This window comes from Electrona antarctica (assembly GCF_951216825.1).
Source record: "Electrona antarctica genome assembly, chromosome: 12".
NCBI lineage: Eukaryota > Metazoa > Chordata > Actinopteri > Myctophiformes > Myctophidae > Electrona > Electrona antarctica.
The window spans coordinates 32,047,577-32,068,643 of NC_136793.1; the positions used below are offsets into that span (position 1 = coordinate 32,047,577).

General features: G+C 42.3%; 1 protein-coding gene across 5 annotated transcripts in view; it reads right to left on the reverse strand.

Moving 5' to 3' along the window:
- osbp2b (oxysterol binding protein 2b) overlaps positions 1-21,067 on the reverse strand; it is a 65,883-nt gene that overhangs the window by 20,008 nt on the left and 24,808 nt on the right. For all 5 annotated transcript variants that reach the window (XM_079515500.1, XM_079515498.1, XM_079515499.1 and 2 more), the window contains exons 3-4: positions 4,672-4,922; positions 1,018-1,216 (exon numbers count right to left, since the gene is read on the reverse strand). In XM_079515500.1, coding sequence (XP_079371626.1) covers positions 1,018-1,216; positions 4,672-4,922 — 450 coding nt within the window. The remainder of the gene's footprint in view (positions 1-1,017; positions 1,217-4,671; positions 4,923-21,067) is intronic.

Genomic DNA, 21,067 nt, shown 5'->3' on the forward strand with positions numbered 1-21,067 from the left:
AATCTTGCACTGGCAGATTGGTCTGGTTTTCAGGCTAGCAAAGATGTGCACCTAACAGATGTTGGCTCTTCTTCTAAAGCCATATTCTGTTGGCATACAAATGGTCTCCTAAGTGGGTGCCGTCTGACGGCAGATCTTGTGAACGTCCTATGTTTAATGGTGCTAGATCCCGCAGAGTGTATTGCTGGAACAGAGAAAGGTCGATAATAAAGTTGATTTTCTCCTGATGTGTCAAAATGTTCTGAATATTTTGTGGCTTGGGGCCATTGGGTCCAATATTTATTTCAGTTCAGTTTGTTGAGTTCATGTTCACTTGGAATTAATGGGCTACATACGGGAAGTAAACCGCAGATTTCCAGTCCAGCACCGCACACGTGCATCTGTGGCACCAGTGCAGAATGCAGTGGCTGGAGGTGTTTGACACATGCACAGTAGTAGTACTAGGAAAAATCAGGTGCAAAATCTTAGTTTCAACCAAAGTTTAAAGGAAAATATGAAAATTGAAAGTATAGCCTATTGAAATTCAAAGGGCATTCATTATATTTGTGAAAAGTTTGGAGCCAATTGCACTACTGATGTGCCATTAGGAGGCAAACGGATAAAATCGCCTTGTGTCTATATCATTGAAATACTTGCACCATGTAGCCACCTAAATCCCAAGAGAAAATAGATCTGTCTTTCTTCAGTTATGTTACAGATAATCTAATTCTGAACCTTCTGAATTCTTTCCTGGTCTGTCTGTCTGTTTGGTTGAATGATTGATTGAAACTTTTATTTCACAGTATGTTGAACGTACATTTCAAACGAAAGCACAAGTCAATACAAAACATGCTACTTTGTGGACGAAGACTTGTTTACAACAGGTTCCACCATTTTCAATTCGTCAGAACATGAAAGACATACAAAAAGGTTGTCCGTTAGACTTTTTGTGAATATTGCCCATATTCACATTGGCTGCCGTGTGCATATTCAATCAACAAGTATTTTGAGGTCCGAACACAGGACAGCAGGACTCACCCTTGTCGGTGGCGGGGGGACTGGCTGTGTTGGCAGCGAGTGTGGGGGCTTCTCTCCAGGCTCTCTCAAGGCTGTTATGCTGCTTGGCTAGCTGTTCAATGGTCTCCTCCAGGTGGGCACGTTGTTCCCGCTCATACTGCAGGGCACGCTGCCATCTCCGACTGTGAGTCTCTGCTAGGTCTAGGAAGTCTCGACACGCCTGGGAAAGGGGAAATACACAAATATATTATACAGCATATATTTCCTATTCCATGATCATTTTCATGACCCTCAAAAAAACATTTCACAGGCCGCATATGTAACCTTTTTATATTCTCAAATATGAATCCTCTAGAAATTGTACAAATGCACTCTGTCGAGCTGCCAACCTGCGCATTGCACACAAGTAGGCCATGAGTGCGCCATGAGGTGCGCTCACCACTGCGCATTTTAGCATCAATCATTGCAATAAAGGCTATTGTCATCATTATCGTCATGGTTTTGAACAATCATCATTATGTCAATAAGTAGCTTCCATGACTTTTTGTACTTGGGCCTCTGCACTGCGCTGCTGAGTGTGCAATATCACTTCCCGTCATATCCTAGAGCACATCACATTGTAAGGTTACAAAGGCAGCATTAGCCACAGGCACACTCCTTGGCTGCAGAACAGACAGTATTGCGGTCAGAATCGAACAGCACTGTCAAACTGTCCATGAGGCCCCTACCGCTGACTCAACATTATTGCTGAACAAAGAAGTTACTTCAGGTCAAATGTACAGCACTAGCATTATTCCACACAGCATGCCTGCCAGTCTGGCCACGGAATGAGTTCAAAGGTCAGTGAACCTAAATTACACACCTGACAGCTGACAATACATGATGAAAGACAAATTAATGATCTGTAAACTGATGCTGTATACACTGTACAGTATGTTTGACCGGATTAACTTTTGTTTTCTGCATTAACGATGTAAGTAAACTGAAGCTATATTTTTTAATTGCCAAAATGCAATTTTGTGCCATTTTTTTCTTTTTTTGTGTCAACATTTGCCCAGATAAGTGTGACCGTGGCCTTTTACTAAATGCTTCTTTATTCTTAGTGCCATTGGGATTGTTTGATACTGTAGCTAAAAGCACTTGGACATGATACTGGCTACAGTCACGCAACTCTGATAATCTCTGTCCTCTAAGCCTAGTACCAAATGCATGTTGAGATAATATAATTATATCTTCCTCAGACAGATAGGCTTTATTGCCTTTTGGGCAGCAGGAGGAACAAGGTCACTGGCCAAGCAAGGCCAACTTAATCCATTTCCGGAGAACAGGATATCTATCCAACACAACTGAAGGGTTTCATTTCACTACTTTATCCCAGACTTCCAACCCATGAGAATTACAAATCTAACAATATTTTATTCACATTTCAGGGATATTTATAAATTAGCACATAATGTCCTAGAAAAAAGTGCTTGTATTAAATGTGTCATATTTCATTCATATTGTAATGTATGTAATAGATTTTTGTGACCACAGGTCGCATTTACTATGAAATCGTACATTGTTGTCCGTCAGTCAGTGTATCACTCAAAAGCCATACATGGGAAAAAAAGAAAAAAACAAACCGGTTCAACCCTGGTGGAAGAGGGGCCTTAAGGAAAGCCTGATTCAGGCCACACTACAATGGAATGTGTGCATGTTACTGTACAGTATGTGCCCTTCTGATTGGTCAGAATGCTATCCCACTATTGCTAAGAAAACATTGCAAGCCATGACAATGAAACAATGAAAACGAGTAATAATTCACCCTACAATATTAAAGAGCAAACTTGTATACTGTATATCACACACCATTTTCCAGTGTGAAAATGCTGAAAAATATACTTACTGTACGTACCAAACTGAAATCCTGCATGTAAGGTTTGGTACCAAGATAGCTTAGTTATATCACAATACTACTACTACTACAAATAAAGTACATCAAGCAACCCAACCCTAACTTGAAGGTTCCTCAAAATATCAGTTCAATGATCTAGGCTAGGAAATTGTAACTAAAGCCACTGTCTGAAGTTGATGTTGTAATTGAGTTGTCTCTTACCTTCAGCAGTATGTCATAAAATGTCAGACACAAAGGTTTGGTCTCACTTTTAAAGGGCATGTTGCGCTGCTCACTTCCTCAGACATACACAACTAAGCATTACCCTAAAAAGGGGACATTTCCACTTTTCTTTTTTGCTGAATGTGTTGAATAAAGAGACAGCAGCAGCCTTGGTTCAATGGCCCACGTGAGGAGTTGCATCAGTAATAAGTCAATAAATGCACCTTCCATTCAGGGTCAAATACTCTTGAGTTAATGTAGCTCCATCCGTCTCCTGACATTCATACCTCTGTTGTTCCACCTTACTCTCCCTCCCTACTCCATCAAACCCCTTTCTCTCCCAGTTTCTTTGGGACTAGCTCAGGGAGAGACTACAGTTCTACTATTAGCATAAAGTAAATCTATACAGTAGCAGAATCCACAGATGCAGAAACCCAAATAGACCTTATCCATTGAAATGTGCCACCCTCTGCTTAAACAGAATTAATTTACCGTATGAGACTAAAACTACTATTAGTAGTATGTGGTGCCTCTAACTTGTTCTCATTACAGGTCCATTCTGGTTGTGCCTAATGGTATTTTAATGGGATCTAGGCAATCGAAGAGAGACTGTGTTATTGCTTGTCCAGTAAGTCTTAGATTCCACCGCAAATTAATCAAAATATGGCACGGCCAACGTGCAGAACAAAATGGATCATAATTTTGAGCAGTAGATAGAAGTACAATCTAGAGCACACCATGCATTAGAACCTTTTTAGTTGTATTAATCACAGTTCTAGAACTAATTTATCTCTTTAATTTACTGTCTCTCATCCACAATATAAAGCGAAAACAAAAAAGGGTCAAAGTGCAGAGTTTCATCCCCCACACACAGTAAGTCCAAACCAGTCTACTCTCAATAACCAAGAATGGAACAGGAACATCTTATGTAAGTGTCAGACATGCACTTCCTCCCAAATAACCATTCCACAACCTAGAGGAAAAAGACCAAAGCTATCAGCTCCCGAAGAAAGCATTCTTTTCACACATCAAAGCGAACCAGATCAGCCGGACAGAATGACAAACCTTGAATGCTTGTCTGGGTAATGTCTGGTTTAGTCACTGCAGGTCTGTCTGTCTAATAGCACTGCAACGGTCTGACGTCCCTCACCAGGCTGGGTGGATCTAAAGCTATTCCTGTCCTCCCTCCCTCTATCAGATCTAGTGTCACTCCTTCAGCCCCTCAACTCCCCCTGAACTTTTGTCTGCTAAAGTTCTGTAAAATGAAAAAACCTAACCTTGCTGTAAAGCCACTGAACTGTTCAGCCTACTCCTGTAATCAGATCCACATCTACTGTGCTTGTCATTTGAATGTTCGGATTAATTACAATATTGATATGGAAAGAAGTCCATGGAGGCAACTGGCCAAGCTGTGTGTGAAAACTCTTATTACACATACGGTACACACTGGTTGGGGGCATTAAGATGACTCACATTCTTGTCATGTTGTTCTTGGCATGTGACACTCACTCACTCTCTTTCTACTCTCTTTGCTCTACGCACATGACCAACCCCTGCTGTAGCGCAGGACTACTCACATTGATCATAGCATTGGAAGTGATGCGGAACAGGGTAGCTCGCTCATTGACTGCCTTGATCTTCTCTCCTCCCTCCACAGGAACGCGCAGTCCCTCAAGCTCACTCAGAGAGCGCTGCAGGGCTGCCCCATGCTTGGCGATCAGGTCATTGCACGTGCTGAGGTCATCAAGTTTGCTGACGAGTGTCTTCAGAGTGCCTTGGATCTCACTGCGGTCCGACTGGGATGTGGGCTCCTCGTCCCCAGAGTCATCTGAAGAGAAAAGGTCAGAGGTCACACATGCATCATGAATATACTGTATGAATAACGCCAATGTCGTCACCCACCCACCCACCCACCCACCCACACACACACACACGCACACGCACACGCACACGCACACGCACACGCGCACGCACACACACACACACACACACACACACACACACACACACACACACACACACACACACACACACACACACACACACACACACACACACACACACACACACACACACACACACACACACACACACACACACACACACACACACACACACACACACACACACCTTCAACTGTTAATTACAGATGATACCCACACATGCATTTTCCACACACACTAACACCCATACGATAGATACATCCTTACAGCAATACTAGTGAAATGACATTGAATAGAGAAAGCCATGTAGGCAGAATGTACATAAGTTGTGTAATGGCAATTACAGAAGGACAGCTCATAGGCCTCTCCTATCCTATGACTCCAGCCTTCCTTACCAAGCCTTTATGGAGAGGTTACTTAAGGTTATACAGAACATACCAGACCTGGAAAGTTTGCTGCAGAGAGAGAGAGAGAGAGAGAGAGAGAGAGAGAGAGAGAGAGAGAGAGAGAGAAACGCAGCATACACTGCAGGACAGAAATATATCGCAGGTCAGGTCCTGCTACAGAAATGGATAGGGAGGGATACAGCAGTTCAACCACCCTGAAAATCAGCATCCTGAAAGGTCAAGTGGGGTCAAACACACAGTGAAATACAATCTAAAGGTTACACATAGCTTATTCATAGAATCATTGTATGATGTATGCTGCATCATTATTACAGACAAACCTAAATCAATACATGACCCAAGGCAAAACCTATTTCTATAATACCTCGTGATTGTGGATTGAGTCATTTGTCTCAGTTTCCGTTTTTTTTTCTTTTTTTTAACAAGAAAAAGGCATAAAATAAGGTATACTTAGCCTAACTCAGCAAAAAAATAAAAAGGAAAAAAGAAGGGGGAAAGGGGGGTTTTCAGAGGGTTCCTGTCCTGCAAACAAAAGACAATAGAGATGAAAGTAAAATAATGAAAGGGATAGACATTTAGAAGAGAGAAATGGGAAATTGAAACAAGAGGAGATGCAAATGTAGAAAGGCTCTTTAGTCCTGTGGTCCAGGTATTGCCTCATCATAACCTAAATAAGTGGCTACAGACATGACCCTCTCATGGAAGGTTTGGTTCTACAGCCATTTACTTACAATCAATTAAAGATAGACTGCTGACTAAGTATAAGGACATCTCTTTGGGAAATCCATTTATAAGATTGATTGATGGAGAGCAATGCCATCAGACGAGAGTCTGTCATTACTAGTGTATAATCTGATATAAACACCACTATTTATTGACCCCTGAGGTACACTGATGTTACAGTACATGGAGCTTATGGGTCATTAGTGTAGTAAGTGGAACTAACTGGTTCAAACATTCCATAATTTCAAATACCCCTTTTGCTGGATCCCTATGGGCCCTATTTTGTCTCCATGTCAATTTCGTTAGGTGGCACAAAATCTGGGTGCCGGGTCTGAGCACGAAAACAGCATGGTTGTTTATCACCACCTGTGCGCAACCTAACGCACACACAAACACACACGCACATATTAACTGTATATATATTATGCTTTTGGGTGTGTATATATTATGCTTTTGGGTGTGCCAGTACAGTACAGTACAGTACAGTACAGTACAGTACAGTACAGTACAGTACAGTACAGCACAGCACAGCACAGCACAGCACAGTACAGGATACAGTAGAGGGACCCCCACACGGTAACTCTGTCATTTCTCAACCGGTTCGGACGCGGGGCAGCACACCGGAACCGGCCCGGCCCCCTGGGCGCGTTCCTGTGGGTCTAGAACTCCTTCCATATGTTGATCTGACCCCCAAGCCAAAGCGCCAGCACTCGCCAAGCAGTCTGCCGTCACCCAGGCGGATGCGTGCGTTACTGGTATTTCTGTAGTCACATGATCAAAACGTATTGGTCCTGGTCCTATTTCTCATATTCCATCAATGTTCCATTCCGAATGTCTACTATTGTCTTTCAAAGTTTGCACAAAATGGTCATAAATCATGAACGCAGTGTCCGATTGCCGTGAAATGTATACTATGTATGTATACTGTATGTATATATGTATATATGTATATATGTATATATGTATATATGTATATATGTATATATGTATGTATGTATGTGTAAGTGTGTGTGTGTGTGTGTGTGCGTGCGTGCGTGCAATTTGCGCACGCCCGTGCGTGCAATTTGCGCACGCCCGTGCGTGCGTGTGTGTGTGTGTGTGTGTTCTGTGTGTCTGCGTGTGTTTGTGGGAGCACTAATTTTTAAATAAGACCAAAAGGTTGAAGAAATACCATGTGACACCTATATCGAATCAAGTTAAAAACTGAGTTAGGAACTTAGCAAAAAAATGGATTCAACACTGGATCCCTTGTTTCAGTACAGTGTAGAGACAACACATAATGGGCCTAAGCAGCCTTCATGGTTAACAACCTTATACCCTTTAATTAAGGCTCAGAAAGCAATATTAATGTTTGGCTTCCTACAACCCGGTTTTGTTTTGAGCCAAGTTGTGTGAGAAAAAAAATATATACATCTATTTTACACCTGCCAGAGGTCACAATCCTCCTGGCAATGTATGTCACAATGGCAACTTTTCTGACCTCTGAGTGGAAGTGACTATCACTTTTGTCAAGCATTGTACCGTAAGTACAATATAGTAAGAATCCCAGCTACAAAGACAAAATAGCAAAAACAAAACATAAAAACAAAGACACTAGTTCTGCATCATCCCTTTCCCACTCATGGTGCACAGAGACAAAACTTCAAATGTCCATCATTTCTCCCAGAAAAACAAAACAAATCAGTTACAGCAGAGAATTGTTATTCCACTTACTCCTGGGAATCTGAAAGTTTGGTGGTTACCAAAATAACAACTATCGATTATCTTCTTACCGCTTATTCTATTGATATATGTTTTGATTAATCGAATAATTGAGAAGCATGTTTTGTATATTTATCAACAAATCAATGTGAAAAACGTATTGATTATTTTATTCAATCCCCTAAAGCAGTCAGTCCATTCTTTAGTGACAAGAGAAAATGATCAAGACCGAGATCAGGAGGAGTCAAACGTATTAAACCCAAAGTAAAAACACCAGCCTCGCCTACCTACCTGCACCACAGCGAGACAACAAGACTGACAGAACTTTTCAACACTTCCATTTCATGCCAAGCGCTATCAAGTAGCTTAGGATAAAGGACATAAGATGGGGAACTTAACAGACAGCCTATCATCTGTCAGTCTGACCAAAATAGCGGCGATAAAGTCCTCCCATCTGAAAGGGGAGAGGTGCACTGGGAGGGAGGAGAAAACAAGGGGGGAGAGGGGGAAGAGAGAAAGTTAAAGAGAGACATCTCTCACCGTGCCTGTACTCCTGCACATCCATTTTCACCCAGAAGTAACAAGTCAGGAAGAAGCAGCATGCACAGATAGCTTCTATGCAGTGAGGTGACTTTCACAGAAATAGACACTGGCCAGAGGATGAAGAAGACAAAAAACAAAAACAAGTATAGCTGAGGCCAACCCGGCAGCCATGCACCAAGCGAGACTAAGGAAGTGAAGAACTGGGACACCCTCCCTATCCACATATGACTACTGCCAGCTTAATATTGTAACAGAATTAAGTTAGCACGGTCACAGAGAAAAACTAAGGAAGAGCTGACAAAGTACACACACAGACTTGACAAGATAGAGTATAGTAGATATACAGCAGTGTGATAGAAGCAAAGAGAGTGATTAAGTGGGAGTGAGTGCACACACACAGAGAGAGAGAGAGAGAGAGAGAGAGAGAGAGAGAGAGAGAGATCATAATAGAATTAACCTTAAATTGGTGAAGCATGACAGGGAATCAACAGTCGTGAAAGACTTTGCAAGTTAGCTTACTTGGCATGTAAAACTCTGAGCAGAATACCATGCTCAACCCCTGAAAATGCTACCTTCCTTCTTGTCTCCACCAGGCCGAAGGCATGGGGAGAGAGTATGTTTTGCACTCCGTCCGTCCGTCCGTGTAGCGTCACCAGGAGGCCACAACCTGACCTGCCCTGGTGGAGGCCTGTGCCCCGAGGGGCACTTTTTCTAGTTGAAAATGTTTAGGGCAGCATGATGCCCTGAGAGAAGCCAAGGCTATGGAATGGCAATGTCACTGGCACCACTGACCGAATCCTGCCCACATGACCAGTTAACATCCACATTACAAGGGATGAAATTACAGAGCACTAATGAGATGGATGGGTTAAAACTTAACAACATTTAGTCCCTAGAAACATGAAAATCACTACACATGTTTAAGTTGTAAGGCCTCCTATGTGTATCAACTGCACAATTGATCGTGGAATTGGAAGTTTGACAAAAAGCAGCAGACTCACTATAGCCAGCACTGGAAAGGGACAATCCAACACAAGAACACTGACTTTTATTGTACTTTATTTGGCCATTTAATTAAAAGTCAGTGCAACCTATCCAGTCTATGTGGTTCTCTAAATACACATTTAAAAGGCTTGCCAGTTACATATGGTTGTCATTTGTCAAACTTGCACTTTGTCAGTGGTAAAGAACCAACCACATCCGGAACACCACAACAGGAACACTCAATACTTAAGAATCTTGGTGCTGACAGGAGATTTTGTTAACGCCTGCATGGAACTTGATAAAAACAAAGCACTATGCTGGGTAGTTATAGGCAGAGTGTGCCAGTTTACTGTCTGTAACCCCATTCTTATTCCTATTATTTATTGCATATTCACTACCAATGAGGTTATTTAGATGAAGCAGGTGTAACATTCTTCAGTCTTTTTAGGATGCAGTTGCTTTACAGGAGTTCAAAGTTGGCAAATGAACTGGCTAAACCAATACATATCAGCATTTTCAGATTGCTATGGAACACTGCAGGGAGGGCTTGCCCTCATTATTCATCCTCATTCTGCCAATGAGTTCAGCCGCTCCAAGCAATGACACTTAAAAATAAACTGTCACATGAACTGTGCATATTTGTTTAGAGGAGAATCTGCTTACCGCAGGGTGTCTGCAGACCTAATTGCCTTACTAGAACCTTATCATGAGCAGTTTCTGCATGCTGGAAAGTCATAACATTGTTTGTTTGGTTGGTTCACACACTCTGAAATGGGAATGGGAGTCTTTCTGAAGATCCATTCTGTTGGTTTTGTTTCATACTTGGCTAAAGGAATGCCATTGTACAAAGCATTAATTAAATGTGCATGACTGCTACATAACACAAGTAAGACGCGTAAACGCGGGAAGCGAACAAAGTGTTGTGGCAGTCTGACACACACACACACACACACACACACACACACACACACACACACACACACACACACACACACACACACACACACACACACACACACACACACACACACACACACACACACACACACACACACACACACACACACACACACACACACACACACACACACACACACACACACACACACACACACACACACACACACCTCTGTATCGTTCCAATTTCAGTTGCCCTCTGATGGCGTGCGGGTGGTGTTACAGCGTGACACACACATGAGACAGACTGAAACACAGACAGACAGACAGTTTTGGCCAGCTTCTATAGTTAGTGCTCACTTCGTTCGCAATTACACATGCCATGTATACAGGACTTGATGAACAGCAAAGGGACATTAGGCGTCACATTTACTTGAGTTCAGTGTCACCACTTAACCCATCCACTCAACATCCCCAATGCCTCCCTAAACCACAACAAGGTCAACATTGCCAAGCGATGCAGGGAGTCCAATACCACACCAGTCATGCCTCAAGGGCAGACTGTCTTCCTCTAACCATGCTGCCTTCTAACTCAGACCACAAATGCCACCAGAAATACAAGACCGTTTAGCTTGGTCCTTCTTTTTATATATGATCATGTGGGCTGTAAATTGTAATTATAAAGTGTACAAGTCAACCCACAACTGCCCATTCTATCCTGCCTTTAAAATCACATCACTAATCATCAATCCCAATACCTAAAACCTCTTCCTCCTTAGCATGCATATGAGCATTATAATTCCATTTTCATCCTGAATGAGAGATACATTGGGAGTTATGCAGCTACCCCAGTTGGGCCTGAAGTTCAACAAATGTTATCCAGTAGTGAGAAGAACAGCCAGACATGAAAAGAGGAATACACTATCCTTCTGTATTCAATATAATATTAATATTCCAAAGGGCCTTGTAGCCTTTTATGGGTTAAAATGTAAAAACACTGGTGTGGTCCCTTAACCCATTTAGACCTGAGGCTGATTCTAAAAAATAAAGGGGTCTTGAAATTCTTATTAAAAAAAAAGTATAATTATGTTGCTACTGTACATGTATAGCAACAACTAATGAGACACAGAGGTAGCTCCCGGATTCAAAGGTATAACAACGTATAGGTTGCACCAGGTATAAATGGGTTAAAGGGATAGTTCACCCCCAAAAATACCTTTTTTTCTATCGATTACTCCCCCCATGGAGTCTTGAATTGATGGATTTTTTTTATTTATTTTTTTGTCGCATTCCTATGCCAATAATGACCAGCAGTGGTTCCCTATAGGGACACAACAAGTCTCCTTTGTGTCTCCTGGTCATCAAATTATTGGCTTAAAAGAAATCCATAAATTGAAGTCTTCATGTGGTAAGAAATCAAGGAGAAAAAATTTGGGGGTGTACTATCCCTTTAAAATGAGCAGGCCAACACTTGACTCAACGAAGCAATTATTTAAGGAATGTCAACCGAGTCAAATTAAATATGTCTCAACCGCTTGTCAGGGTACCCAGTTCAAATGTGATTATTTTGGGGGCCTTAAAAGGTTGAGAACCACTGGTCTATAGGAGGGTCTATGTTGGTGTGTTTGTCTAGAGCTAAACTGATTAGCTCTAGACAAACACACAGACCCGATCAGTGCCAAATGTGTTGTGCACTCTGCCAGTAGTACCTCCATGCATTGTTTCTCACATGTTTTTTGAGGGGTGCTAGCCCCCTGTGTGTGCGTGCGTGCGTGCGTGCGTGCGTGCGTGCGTGCGTGCGTGAATAATAGCGATGATTTGATTGGCTGAGCACGGAATTGAGATGTTTTGATTGGCTGAGAAAAGAATGTATTGAGGATAAAAGTGAGGACGCAAATTGTGATTGGCCAGAATGAGATGATGTACTGTATGATGGTGTATGATGATAAGAGCACCCTCACTTCACACAGGTGTTTTTTATTTTTGACTTCATTGGTAGTGCCTCTCTCCAAAAGTGCCATTCTCACACATTCACACACCAACGACATATCGTTGGTGTGTGATATCGAGGAAACCATGCAAGATACCAACCACAGACAAATTAATCCTAAATTTAGTTTTTACAGCGTGGCTTTGCAAGAAGCTAGCTTAGATTGAATATTTTCTATTGACTAAAGCCGTATATGAGATGCTGTGTCCGGGGCTAATCTTGCAAACTGACAGACTGATCCACATCAAACCTTGTATGCACACTGCCAGTACATCACAATACTTTGATTTCAAAATGCCAATTAATTAAGGGGACTGATCGGGCTGAATGTTGCTTTTACTGAACACAGAATTGGCTATTTCACTTTGCTGATTTATTTTTTAAGGTAACAAAATAAAAATAAATTAAACAAAAATAAAACAATTCACAGGAGGCAGCTATAGGCAGTGATCACCCCACATGCACAGCTCACACGCCCCCACCACCTCGTACAATTCAGCAGTCAAAGTCTCAAGTCCCATCCCCCTGTTTCACCATCTCTTGGCCACCCAGAGCATTGACAATTCCAACAGTTAGTTTTCACTGGGCAATATTGAAGTAAAAGAATATATAAAGAACATCCCATGAATGATACAACTAAATGTCAGGTAATGCACTCCAAGAAAAAAGTAAAATGCCCAAATACGAGATAATTTCAGAACATTTGGAGTCGAGTTCAAATAACACTTTATATCGCCTCTTAATATTATATAGCTAAATTAACTCTTTAGCCACATCCTCAGATTGTCGCTTCAGTCGTTTCAGCATGTGACATGCAATTAATAATTTGTGTTTTGATTCCAAGTGTCTTTCCTACTGCTCAGGATCATTCGTGGTCTGCCTGCCTGCAGCCTGCTAACCTAACGCATTTACCATCACTCCACAACTCCCAGCCAACCCCTACAAATAAACCTTCTTAAACTTCACCTCATCTCCTGTGTCTTTGTTCTGCATATGGGTTCAGTCTGAACTCCATGACATCCTCAACATCATTGAAAGTCTTTCAATTTCTTGTTTCTTAGCTCCCACTGTCTAGTCAACAACTCCTGAAGTCCAATCACTACATATCTCATGCCCAAGGACACAGTGAGAGACGTGCCTTGGAAGATTGCCAGATTGCATGGAGATGCAATCTGGAGATCATGTTATTTTTAGTAGAGCATATTTACCTGTTTGTCTGGCCAACCTGTACCAGACTCCTCATCACACTGACATAAAAGGAGAAGACACTGGGAGATGTGAATGAGCGAGAGCGAGAAAGGGAAAACATGTTAAGAAAGGAATAATAGGCTGAGAAAGAGTAAGTGTGTCCTGCGCCTGGGGAGGGCAGTGTAATCCCAGCACAGTAATTGCTAACTGGCTCCACGCTTCCCCATGAGATACATCAATAGGAGACAAATGGAGGAGACAGCAGGTTAAACCCAGTAACACATGGGCTCAGCTCTCCACAACCAAACTGGGTAACTGTGCAGTGCAACCTATCACTGTCCCTAGACCTCTGCAATACAACACTTTATCGGATCTAACACTCCCAAGAAGAATACAGACAAAAGGAAAGGGAACTATAACAGTATGCTGTAGCTACTAAGCAATGTGTTTTATTGAAGCATATGTGCAGTCTATAAGGTGGTGTGCATATAATTAAATACATTTGCTCTGGTAAACCAAAGCTGGCTTATTTTGGTGAGCTGTGCAATGTTTAGCAAATCTTTGTGTGATAGGGACTTTATGGTCTCCACCAGGCCAAAGGCATGGTTGATTTCTGCTAAACACATTTTTTTTTTACTCCTACAGATTTTGTCCAAACACAAGCAAATCGGTACATAGTATCTTTCTATAGTGATTAAACAGTCTTTTAGATTTTTCATATTCCATCTTGATTGGCTAAGATTGGCTTCCAAAGTTTGCAGGAGTGCTCCGTTTTGAACAAAATGCCTCAAATAATGAACGCAGCGTGCGATTTCTGTGGAATTTTGCACGCACATTCCCACTAGGCTGAAGAAGAAATGCCACTTGAAAAAGCTACATGGTGGTGACGCTATAATAGCCAATTTGCGTATACTGTAACTGCACCGATCTGCGTGAAACTTTGTATGCACACTCCCTGGAGGCCAAGGAAAAACCTTTGCCCTGCATTTTTCACATCTGCCTTTTATAGCGCCACCAGGAGGCCAATTTATCCTAATCCTTCAGATTTATCCAAATTTTCCCAATTGTATATTCAGTTATGTTTATTCAGTTTTGTAATGACTTGGGGCCTTAGGCCATTATTTGAAAGTTGCTGAAATACTTTACAGATGATACTGTATGGACGGTGCAAGTATGTATTTTAACATTTCATCCAATTAAAGGCTAGTAAGAATTATTTTAAAGATATTTTAAAGTGACATAATTTTCACTTTAGTAGAAACTTTTCAGCATGGACACCTCTACACAGGTTCAAGAGCAGTCAACCTGTCAACAAAATACTGATATCTATACTGTACAAAGAGGCAAAAATATATTCTCGAATGGTGTTGGGAACTGGGGGTAATATTAACATAACAAAGGTCAACTTTTACCAAACAGCGTTGGCGTCACGCAGAGTACAAACTACATGTATGTGCAAATATACTTACTTGGCCAATACCACAACAACAACAAATTATGATAACTGACCTGAATAAGAAGTAGGAAATCTCCATACAGTAACAAAATACCATGGTAACACTTTACCTGAGCAATGAGCATGCAAATTCATACACATAATTAACGCAACAAGGGTCGGTCTCTTCTCTCTTAACGACCACCATAAACACTGCCTGCCTATATCCTGGGCATAGAAGTGGAACTGTGGAATAACGTCTTCAACTAATGAATGACACATGTAAAGCGTCTTTGAGTGTCATGAAAAGCACTATATAAGTCCCAGATATTATTATTATTATTATTAATGAATGAATGAATGCATTTTATGTATATAGCACCTTTCCAAACATAAAGTTACAAAGTGCTTTACAGACAGGTTAGAAACAACAATCACAAACAACATCAAGAACATCAGAAATAACAAATGATATATTACACTTGGTTAAGTCATGATGACTTACTTGTAACCATTAGTTAATGGTGAGGACCAGAAATGAATGAGTTGATGATAAATTCAAGATTAATTCATGTATGAGTTCAGAAATCCTGTTACTGTGTGGACCAAAGTGATCCCTTACTTACGGACCCACAACACCATACTATATTATTGCGACCATAGGTATGTGGTCACGCCTCATGACATCACGCCTCCATATATGGTCACGCCTCGTGACATCACACCTCGTAACACGTCACGCCACCATATATGGCCATCTCCATATATGAAGATCACAACACTGACCTCATCAAACCCTGGATAGCATACATGGAGAAGACTGGACTGGACTCACCTAGATCTGCATATATGGAGCCAGTCAGCAACTCTACATCTGACCTCAAACCTCAAACCCTTAGATCTCCATATATGGAGCTGACCTGCTCTGACATTCCACACCAGATTAATAGTTTAACTCCTGCTTCCCAACTGGGCCGTATTAAGAAGCTCTGATTTGTCTTACTGGTTATAAACAAGTACAAATTAGATCTCTCCACATATCAGCACTCCAATATTGATCCTAGGTCTCAAGTAACTCACAAACATAATGTATGCATACAAGTACACAAACACGAAAACAAACAGTCTTGCCAACACATGTGGGCTAGTGAGCTACAGCTCATACATATGCAAATGTACGGCGGAGCAGGCGCAAGGTAGAGAGGAAATGAGTCTGAGGAAAGGAAGAGCAGGCACGGGCAAAAAGAAGAGAGGGAGGGATTGCATGCCGAGAAAAAGAAGGAGCAAGAGGGAGGAGAGACCGCTCCTTCTACGGTGTGAACGGTGCAGTGGAGGAGGCGGCTGTATGGAGACCGAAGCACCTGCCATCAGCAGCACAGCCACAGAGACGCTTAACAGAGAGAGAGAGAGAGAAGAGATGGATGAATGAATGGATGGAGACGCGACGGCTACCTCTCAGACACACGATGTGGAGGAGATGACAGGATGAAGAGGTTTTCTTGCAGGGCAGACGAAGAGAAGGAGTGGGGAAGCAGCTCCCTGCTCTGGCGCTGTAGCCATAGCCATAGCCATGGCTGTACTGACCCTGGGCGGGTTTACTCAGGCAGCCCGAGTTGCAGAAGGAGCGAACCGTCCCTGGTTCCCAGCAGCCCCGGACCTTCATCCCCCCTCACTGCGGCCCCCGATTCCACTCCACGCTCCCTGAGACGCCACACTGCCCCTGGGCCGCTACATAATTCCACCGAGGGGGGGGGGGGGGGGGGGGGGTGGAGGCAGAGACTTTCCTTATTCAGCAATGCAGCATACACACACTGCCCATTTAAACACACACACACCCCAAAACATAGACAAACACACACATACAGTACCCAAAAACAAGGGGAACAAGGCAGATGCTCCCTCTTGCAATTGTGTTCTCCCTTTTCTCACACACACACACACACACACACACACACACACACACACACACACACACACACACACACACACACACACACACACACACACACACACACACACACACACACACACACACACACACACACACACACACACACACACACACACACACACACACACACACACACACACACACACACACACACAGCTCGGTAGAATTACAATTCTTCTCCACATGCTTCTCTCAATGCAGTGCAGAGTGGAGAGAAGGGAGGGAGGGGGGGAGGGGAGGAGACAGTGAGTGAAGCAGAGAGGAGATAGGACTCAGCAGCCAGCAGTCATCTAAAGAACCAAGACCAGAATGCATTGCTTCTTCCTCATGACTTCCCTGATGCTGCCAAGGCTGCTGCTTTTATACGATGGCATGAGGCAAGAGGAAGGCACTGTAGCAGACATACAGTAGCACTCAAATAAAATAATACACTGGAAGTGGAACAAACTTGCCGAAGACAAAGGGTGAAATAGCCCCAGACTGAATAGTCCATCTCTATCACAGCGTTAATTAAACTCTAAAATGTTTTCATCCCGAGATTTTACTGTGTATTGACTGGTCCTTGGTAGACCAACAGCAGTTGGGCTATACGACCTCTTTGACTTCTGACCCTGAGTAAATCAGGCAAAGGCCACAGGAGAGATTGGACATTGTTAGCGTGAAAAGCTGCCATAGCATGCTCTGTTAGCTCCTGTTCCAGAAAGGAGCTCCCAGTGTACATACTGTACAGTACAGTAGAGTACAGTACAGTACTGCAAGGTCACCTTGGGCACCTCAACACTTGCTCCTCCCCCCTCAGTATGTTGTGGGAATACTGAATGTGCAGTGCACACGTGCAACACACAGGTTGTAAATAACCTCAATTACGTTACTGTAACTCGGTACATGTGACTGTACAGTACACGTGTCCTGTACAACCTCTATGCAAACACATTCTTGCACACATGCATCCTACTACCCTAATTGAAAAGGGGTGCAAAGAGTATGCCCGTTTATCCGTCTGTCTTCTTCTACCAAACCACTCTGTTTGCACAAATCTCTCCATGCAAATACTAATGCATGCCATAGGAAACCACATGCAGTACAGTACATTGCATGCTTCCATTACATTTTACTGTAATTTAAATTACAACACATTTTCCGCCCTTCCCTTTCCACACGCACTACAGTACATTGCGTGCTTCCAACTTTACCGTACACTTTGCATTTGAATGAAATACTATGTTATTGCGCAACATTTTACTGTAATGCAAATTACAACACATTTTCCACCCCTCCCCTTTTCACTGCACGCACACGCACACGCAGACACACCAGCATAAATACTACAGTACAGTACAGTACAGTATGAGTAGTACAGTACAGCACATTACCAGTAGGACATATACAGTACGGTATGAGTAGTACAGTATGCGTAATACAGTACAGTATGAGTAGTACAGTACAAGTAGTACAGTACGGTGCAGTATGAGTAGTACAGTACTGCACGGTACAGTACAAGTAGTACAGTATGTGTAGTACAGTACAGTACAGTACAGTACAGTAAGCTACAGTATGGTGCAGTATGAGTAGAACAGTACAGTACGAGTAGTGCAGTACAGTAAGCTACAGTACAGTACAGTACAGTACAGTACAGTACAGTACAGTACAGTACAGTACAGTACAGTACAGTACAGTACAGTACAGTACAGTACAGTACAAGTAGTACAGTACAGTACAGTACAGTACAGTACAGTACAGTACAGTACAGTATGGTGCAGTATGAGTAGAACAGTACAGTACGAGTAGTGCAGTACAGTAAGCTACAGTACGAGTAGTACAGTACAGTACAGTACAGTATGAGTAGTACAGTACAGTATGCATCAGAAATGAACACAGAACTGTTCAGCCAATTAGCTAATTATGTTTAACTTTGTAAGCCCTCTATTTATGGACAACCATATTTATGAAGATGTACAGTATAATCTAAATTGAATTAGTGCTGCTACAGTACAGTCCAGAGAACACAGCACTGACCGTATCTGTGACATATGAAACCTCAATAAATCTAGCTTAGCTCTTCCATGAAAAGCAAATGCCATGTCAGACAGAAAGACAGAAGCGTTCATACAAGCCATGTGCACTCTCTAGCAAATATTTGAGGGGCGCTCTTATCATCATGCATCATCATACATCACATTCCGTGCTCAGCCAATCAAATAATCACAAAAGTCATTCCGGCCAATCACTTTTGGCGTCTTCACTCTTCTGCCCTCACTTTTATCTTCATGTACTTTGCTCAGCCAGTCAAATCATGAGGTGGGGTGGGGACTATCTGGTGATCAGTCAATCACAAGCCAATGTTTGTGTTTACACAAACCCGGAAAGCTGGGTATAGGTGGGGCTAGGGCCCCTCAAAAACAATACCCCTATGAAGCAGGTGATGATTATTTAGAGGGTCACAGCAGTTACGGCCGAGCTACACCAGGCTTTCACATGTGTTTACGCGCACACGCGAGCCCCGCATACGCACACTTAAAAATAGGACTGGACCTATAAGTGCGTGTGCGCGTATACGCGCGCTGAAAAGCAAGCCTGGTGTAGCTCGGCCATTAAGTACACTGGCAGTGACTGATAACACCCATAATGCAAGATGTGCTTTGTGTGAAGAGGAGACAATAAGGGCATAGGCTACTAGCAAAACAGTACTGTTTGCAAGTTGCAGTGTTTATAGACCATGGTTGATACAAATCAATGCTATGATACCACACTTCATCCCTCCTCATCAAACATAACATAACATAACATTGTTCACCCAAGCAACTATAGTGCAGCTATACTGTGCTCTTCATTTGATTAGGGAAAGCTTTACACACTGCTTGAGTTCATCGGTCTTCTGTTGCTATGGTCCTGTAGAAATATTTGAAAGTGGCAGGGCGTGAACACAGGGAGGCTGCTGTAGTACAGTACATTGTAAGTAGTAGAGTACTGACAGGGGAAGCTTGTTGGACTGTGAACAAGTCCTAAATGCCCAGAGGCATGCATGAGGCAACAACGCATGAAAGCTTCAATTACTATCATACTGGCCATCATAAATTGCTTTCATTTAGGGTCGCCCGGGTGGCGGGGGGTTAAAGTTCCTGACCACCACCTGGGTCGATTCCTCCACATCGCTTCAGGGTTCGCTGGGCATTCCAACAAACACAATTGTCCATGTTTGCAGCCAAAATGCTGGAAGGACAGCCACCCACCCAGACTGTTGTTTCCCAGCTTTATAGGTGAGGAGGTAGAGCAACCGCTTGGGAATCGGAATGTTCCCGGTTCAATCCCCCGCCAGCGGTGAGTGAATGGGTGAATGAAATGCACACTCTACTGGCCAAATGACTGACCAAAATAGAGCTGTGCTACATGTTTATTTTTTAATTTTTGAGGGGCGATACAGCTTTTGTCCTCACATGTCTCAATATTTGCCATTGACAATGAGAGGGGAATTCAGGTCAAATGTCCACTAAATCTTGTCCCCATACATCTCAATATTTGCCATTGACAATGAAAGGAGAAATTAGGTAAAATGTCTGCCAAATATGACGTAAATTAAACGTCAAAACATTAAACGCCATTGACATTGAAGGGAAAATTTACGTCATATGACATAATGTAGATGAGCAAATCGGCCAACCAATCACATACATTCAGTTGTCATCTTACATGATCATTGTGAAAAGGGGGACTTTTTTGAGGGGAATCAAAGATTGTTATATGTTGCCTTGTCATGTAGACTTGTATTGACGATAAAAGGACTTCAGGATAAAAAGTGAGGACAGACAAGTGAGGACACCAATTGTGATTGACCGGAATGTGATGGTGTATTTATGATGATGTATGACGACAAGAGCACCCCTCACTTCACACGGGTGTGATTTCTTTTTTTTCTTTTTTTTTTACTCACTTTTATTTTGTTTTTCTTTTCTTGACATTTTTATTTGAAATTGTAATTAAATAAAATAAGTGTAGCCAACACACTCATCTGCTCCGTTCTCTTTTTTGAATGCTCTGATCTTTTCTCCTTTAAAAAAAATACAAATAAATTCTCATTAGCCCAATTTCTGCATTAGGAAATATAAATCTAGACACAGATGACCTCAATCCACCAGCACTGTGCTCATTAGTGCTTAAAAATAAGGAAATAAAAAAACACACAAAAGAGAAGAAATATGGGCATAATTTGGCAT